The 7,170-nt window shown below is 46.1% G+C and overlaps 1 protein-coding gene across 1 annotated transcript; it reads right to left on the reverse strand.

Moving 5' to 3' along the window:
- Positions 1–578: 578 nt before the first annotated feature.
- LOC109782830 (large ribosomal subunit protein uL10c) lies at positions 579–1,434 on the reverse strand. Its single transcript, XM_020341453.4, has one exon. It carries the CDS (start codon positions 1,352–1,354, stop codon positions 770–772), a length of 585 nt encoding a protein of 194 aa, XP_020197042.1. The 5' UTR covers positions 1,355–1,434; the 3' UTR covers positions 579–769.
- Positions 1,435–7,170: the final 5,736 nt, after the last annotated feature.

The raw sequence follows: 7,170 nt of genomic DNA on the forward strand, positions 1-7,170 counted from the left end.
TAAAATGCAATATGAGTGCATGAGCACCTCATGCATCTCATCAGTAGTGGCAATTCAACATCACATTTGTTCCCAGACGAAATCAGAAAGAATGCTCACCAACAGGTGATGATACATGATACTCCCTCCATCTACCACTACTAAGCGGCCTTGTAAAAGACGGAGGGAGTAGAGACATCAGAGCAATGCGTATCATAATGATTTATGGATTTCCAATAATTGTAATGGATTGCAGCATAAACCTACCGAAAACGGGAAAAGTTGCCTTTTGCCCGCAATTGTAACAGAAACACATGAAACCTTTGGCGGTGTCGACAGCTCAGTATAATGACAATTATGCTGACAATTGAAAAAGATCAAGTATTTAGTAATACAATGCTGGTGCGAACTATAAAGTTTGAATCATCAATGCCAGTTCAACATCACAATTCTTCCCTATCCAAAGTCAGAATGCACCAGGTCAGTATACAAAATATGCAATGCATCCTTGCAAATCACTAGTGCATAATCACAATCGAAACATACGGACTGTTAAATAATACAACGCTGGTGCAAACTCAAGTCTGAATCGTGATCAATGGCAGTTGAACATCACATTTCTTCCCATTTGAAATTCAGTTCATGAAAAGATGATACATCAGAGCAATGCATCCTTATGATGATTTTGTGGGTGTTCTCTACTACACTGAATTCAAAATGTGCAAAAACAATAAAGGAGCAGCTTTTAAGCTGCAGGTGTAACTGAGAAACCTCGGCGTCGATGGAGGGATCACTGCTCCGGCGCCGGAGCAGGAGCCGCCTCCTCGGCAGGCGGCTGCTCGGCCTGCGCCATGGCCTCCTGGCGCGCGCGGAGGGCGGCGAGGACGGAGACGGCGGGCATCTGGAGGCACCCGAGGAGGTACTGGTAGGACTGCACCCTGGTGGGCATGGCCTCGAGCTGTGCGAAGTCGTCGGGGCCGTAGAGGCGGCCCTCGTAGACGGCGCCGGTGAAGTCGTTGAGCTGGAGGCGCCACTCCTTCTGGAAGTCGCGGTAGGGGCGGAGCGCCGGCGGGATCTCGTCGGAGCGCACGAAGAGCCAGGCGTTCATGCCGCGGGCGCAGGGGCGGAGCGACTCCCAGCGCGTGCCCTCGACCGCCGCCGCGAGGTCCGAGTTCTTGGCGACCAGCAGCCGCGCCGTGGAGGGGAGCGACGCGCGGATGCTGCGGAGCTGCGCCACCGTGAAGCCGTGGCACCAGATGCCCGCGAGGAGCTGGCACCCATCCAGCTCGCGCCGGAGCGCCTCCTGGCGCGCCCGCTCCACCGCCAGGCGGATCGGCGGCAGCGCGACCCCAGCGGCGCTGCGCACGGACGTCATAGTCGGCGGTGGCGGCGGCGGCGGCGGCGGCGGCGACGGGGGTTCTGGGGGGCGGCGATGCGAGAGTGTGCGTCTGACTTTCGGCTCGGGGAGCTGCTATGTGCGATTCGCACAGAGGGCTTCCAGCTGGGCCAGCCCAATACTGTGCGATTTGTAGCGATCGAGCAAATTAACTGTAGCGATCCGGAGCTCTTGTGTTTCTGTAGCGGTAGATTTGTTTTTATTTAACGAATATTTTTAAGGGAAAAAGCAAAATATATTTTGAAACGCGACCAATTTTTTTTTTCTTAAACATTTTTTAAAACTCCAGCAATTTTTGAAAACGTGAACATTTTCAAATTTTTGAATATTTTTTGAAAACGTGAACATTTTTTAAGCACCCAAATAATTTTTTGAAATGAGAACATTTTTTGAAAGCAATAATTTTTTTGAACAATCTTATAAATTCTGATTTTTCTAAAAAAATGATGAACAATTCAGAAAATCTGAAATCAAAAATAAAATCCTGAACACAAATTTGAAATTCCAAACATTTAAAAAAAAATCATGATTTGACCATTTTTAGAATATTCAAGAAATTTATTGAAAACACGAACAAAAATATGAAGTTCCAAATTTTCTATTTAAACAGTTGAACAATGAATGAAAATTTTATTTTTTGCAAATTTTGGACATTTTTATAAAAATGTGAATTTATATAAAATAAAATAAAAAATAAAAAGAGTAAACAAAAAGAAAACACAAAAAAACTGTAAAAGAAACAGTAAAACCGATTCAGAAACCTTGTAGAAGGTTCCAAAACCAGGACATGAAAGCTATGCGTACAACATAGATGAGCGTGCCCAATTACTAGATAGGTCTAAGCGTACCTGTCTGATTTGGTGAAAGTTTAATTTTTTTTAATCTAAACACACTTGCTTTATTCAAAGACAATGTTCATGGGAATACAATCGATGTTTGGCGGGTTGATAAGCCACACATGGCGCCCGGACCCCTGACCAAAAGCATGTTTACCGAGGCTATGTGCCTCAACATTAGTCTCTTGTCCTTCAAAGATGAAGGAACACTGCTGGAAGTTTGTAGTTCTCTCATTGATTTCGTTTACTATAGGAGCATACATACCTCCCGTTCGGTTTTGAATATCTCGTACTACTCCTTGGCAGTCAGATGCTATCACCACTCGAGCCAAATGGAGATCTGTTGCCAGCGCCAGTGTTTCACGACATGCCAATGCCTCCAAAGTAGCGGGGTCGGAAACACCTCTGTATTTTATGCATGATGCACCCAAAAAAATTCCCTCTGAGCTCCTACAGACAACACTGAAGGTTCCTTCACTTAGGTCTCTCGCAACAGCGCCATCCACCCTCAGCTTGGCAACTCCAGGCGTGGGAGGAATCCACCGCACCCGACTGTGCCGGGCAGCGGCCGTCCGGGGCAACTGTTTGGGCTTGCAATCCTGTAACTCTTGGAGGTATCTCATGATGAAGTTGTGTGTTGACAAAGGACTCTGAAAAATATTTTCATGAATGGCTTGCCTTCTAGCATACCAAATAGCCCATAAGGTCACCAAAACCTGGGTGAATTCAGACGGGGCGAGCATCTCCATGAGTGCAAAGATCCATCTCTTCGCATCTGGTTCATTTGTGTTATTAAGAGCTGCAAAGAGATCAAAATCCCGCAGAGCCCATACACATCTTGCGACGCTGTAGTGAAGAAGTGAATGTTGCCAAGAATCCTCAGCTCCACACAGCTTGCATGAGGTAGTAGTCGACATGTTTCTATCATGTAATAAATCAGCACTTGGCATGGAGTTCTGAGCAAGTCGCCATAAGAAAATCTTGACCTTTGAGGGGACATCCACCTTTCACAGCTTTGAGCATGCTCTCTTCTCGCCTTCATTATTTGAAGCATCTGCTCGGCCCTCGAGCCAGGCTTCCCTCTGAATCTTAGTATCTATGAGCATGCGATAAGCCGGCCGAATAGAGAAAACACCGTTTTTCTCATGTACCCAGTCCCAAAAGTCATCAATGTGTCTTGTGCATAAAGGAATCGTGAAAATGGCACTTGCATCTGTGGGTAAGAACACTTCCTTGATCATGGCTATATTCCATTTTGCACCCGGTAACATTAACTCGGCAAACCGTGGAACTCTGCAAACGATTGGCCTCATGTTATGAGCTCTCGTTAGCCAATTCTGTTGTCAGATCCTGGTAGTTTGTCCATCCCCAATTCGGCGGATTAAACCTTAAACAAGGACATCGCGGCCTTCTAGTATGGATCTCCAAATCTGAGATGGAGCCGTACCCAACTCTGCATTCAAGAACTCAGTAGTACTATGATATTTTGCTTTCAACACTCGAGCACTCAAAGAATCTGAATCCATCAACACCCGCCATGCCTGCCTTGCAAGGAGAGCTAGATTGAAAAGTTCTATATCACGAAATCCTAGCCCTCCACAAAACTTTGGCCTTGTCATCATGCTCCATGAAACCCAACTTGGCTTTCTTTGTCCCTCTTTGCTGCCCCACAAAATCTTACGTATTAGTGTGTTGATATGCTCACATAAGCCCCGTGGTAACTGATACGTCTCCAATGTATCTATAATTTTTTATTGTTCCATGCTATTATATTATCCATCTTGGATGTTTTATATGCATTATTATGCTACTTTATATTTTTGGGACTAACCTATTAACCTAGTGCCAAGTGCCAGTTGCTGTTTTTCCTTGTTTTTGTCTTTTACAGAAAATCAATACCAAATGGAACGAAACTTTTTGAGGATTTTTCTTGGACCAGAAGACACCCAGGAACCTTCGGGAAGAGGTCTGAGGGGCCACCAGTTGGCGACAAGCTCGAAGGGCACACCCTAGGGGGCGCCCCCAGTCTTGTGGGCCCTCTGATGCTCCTCTAACCCTAATCTTTGCTCTATAAATACCCAAATATTCCCCGTATACAAGAGGGCACACCAAAAATACTTTTCTGCCGCCACAAGTTTCTATCGTCGTGAGATCCCATCTGGAGACCTGTTCCGGTACTCCGTCGGAGGGGGATTCGATCATGGAGGGCCTCTACATCAACCTTGCTGCCCTTCCGATGATGTGTAGTAGTTTACCACAGACCTACGGGTCCACAGCTAGTAGGTAGATGGTTTCTTCTCTCTCTTTGATCTTCAATACAATGTTCTCCTCTATGTTCCTGGAGATCTATTCGATGTAATCTTCTTTTGCGGTGCGTTTGTTGAGATCTGATGAATTGTGGATTTATGATCAGATTATCTATGAATATTATTTGAGTATTTTCTGAACTCTTTTATGCATGATTAAGATAGCTTTGTATTTCTCTCCGAACTATTGATTTGGTTTGGCCAACTAGATTGATTTTTCTTGCCATGGGAGAGGTGCTTTGTAATGGGTACAATCTTGCGGTGCTTATACCCAGTGACAGAAGGGGACATTACACGTATTTGTATTGTTGCCATTAAGGATAAAGAGGTGGGGTTTATTCATATTGATTGGATCTATCCCTCTACATCATGTCATCTTGCTTAAGGAGTTACTCCGTTCTTGTTAACTTGATACACTAGATGCATGTTGGATAGCGGTCGATGTGTGGAGTAATAGTAGTAGATGCAGGCAGGGGTTGGTCTACTTGTCACGGACGTGATGCCTATATTCAAGATCATTGCCATAGATATCGTCATCACTTTGCGCTTTTCTATCAATTGCTCAACAGTAATTTGTTTACCCACCGTATGTGTTCTTTCAAGAGAGAAGCTTCTAGTGAAAACTATGCCCCCGGGTCTATCTTCTATCATATTATTTTCAGATCTACAAAACCAAAAACCAAAAAATACCTTGCTGCAATTTATTTACCTTTATATTATTTTGCACTTTTATTTATCTTTTATACCTATCTCTATCAGATCTCATCCTTGCAAGTAACCGTGAAGGGATTGACAACCCCTTTATCGCATTGGGTGCAAGTATTTGTTTGTTTGTGTAGGTGCAACCATTGGTGACTTGTGTGTTCCACTTACTGGATTGATACCTTGTGACGGTGTCCTGGACTAAGCGGTACTCACCACATCGTCTCCCGACTAGGTGAATCGGGCCGAGGACCCCCATGGCGGTTCACTCATGGGCCACTTCGGTCAGCCCATGCCGCATACAAGGAGTATTCCACAAGACTTGGTGATCAAGACAAGGACTCCTCTCCACCAACGTATTCGGCTAGGACTCTTGTTATCCTAGGCCTCTGGCACATTATATAAGCCAAGGCCAAGCTAGTCGATAGATTATTATGACATTATTCATCATACCCTCAGGTTTTAGACCACAACATATGATCTCGAGGTAGATTAACTTTTGTAACCCTATATTCATCAAGATCAATCAAGCAGGAAGTAGGGTATTACCTTGATAGAGAGGGCCCGAACCTGGGTAAAACATCGTGTCCCCTGTCTCTTGTTACCCATCGATCCATGACACACAGCTTGGGACCCCCTACCTGAGATCTTCTGGTTTTGACACCGACAATGGTGCTTTCATTGAGAGTTCCGCTGTGTGGTCGGCAAAAGGATCAATTGCTCGCCTGCAGGTCAACTGCGACATCGGCGTCTTCATCGCCGGCTCAACTGGTCACCTTGGCTTGACCAAGGACTGTGCCCTGCCTTTGATCATCATATTCGGACGCGGGCCTCCATCAACATCAACTTCGATCCCTATCATGATCATGGAGAAATCATCCTTGGAGCTCGGGGGCTCAACGTCAACATTGCCCTCGGACGACCGTGCTGTTTTTCCGAACAGCAAACTTGTATCCGCTGCCACCACCTCCTCGAGCATCGCTTTGATGATTCCTTTGGTGGAATTGTGCGGAATTAAGTCTACAATAACCATGCAAAATTTCGTCGAGTTCCGATGGAGGAATCTCCAGCAATCTACGATATACCGGAGCCCTATCAAATCTGGACGGGAATTTGGATGAGTTTAGGGCGTGGTCTCCAGCACCTAGCTCGGATGTCCTTTGAAAGATCCAACCGTTGATCGGCTGCGGAATTCCTATATCTACCACCCCTCAAAATTTCAGCTTGATCCGACCGTACAAACTTCGGAACCTTCCGATTAGTGCATCACTTTTCGGATATGTTTTCTGCGAGAATACGGATCCGACCAGAATTCATGTTTCTTTATGGACGTGATACTGGACAACCTTTTTAAAGGAATTTTCTTCTAGGGTATTGTGCGTTGTTCTTAACACGTGCCCATAATATTTCAAGCCTTCTCTAAGGCACTCTTCACCATCGCGCTGGCGTCAAACCAGTCCGGTAACATTGTTCCACGTCTGCCGACCTGCGCTAGACAGATCGTCGCTTCGTCGAGCCAAGCCTAACCTTATCGGATCATCAGCTCGGCAAGCCGAACAAGAGTTCGGCATTGCGAAGGATAAATCATCACCAACATCATCGCCCCACGGATTGCACGCGTCAGGCGCGCCGACATCGCCGCTCGGTCACTTCATCAATCCGGCATTGACCGCGTCACAAGTTATGACCAGCGTCGGCATGGCTGCACTGTTGCTTCTTCAAGCCGATGTCCATCACGCCGAACTACTTCAACACCTCGGCTGACATGGCAGCTACAACGTCTCCTTACCGACCTGCTCCGTCATCTCGGCTAGACCGGGGACTTTGCTATTTCTTCATCAACATACTCCGGTGACTTCGGCATCACCAGCTGAGCAGCTTCATCACGTTAGCTGGACTGGGGCTTTGCCTCGACGAGCCCAGCTTTGCCAGCATCACCATGCCGTCGCTT

Source organism: Aegilops tauschii, chromosome 1 (genome assembly GCF_002575655.3).
Source record: "Aegilops tauschii subsp. strangulata cultivar AL8/78 chromosome 1, Aet v6.0, whole genome shotgun sequence".
In the NCBI taxonomy this organism is placed as follows: Eukaryota; Viridiplantae; Streptophyta; class Magnoliopsida; order Poales; family Poaceae; genus Aegilops; species Aegilops tauschii.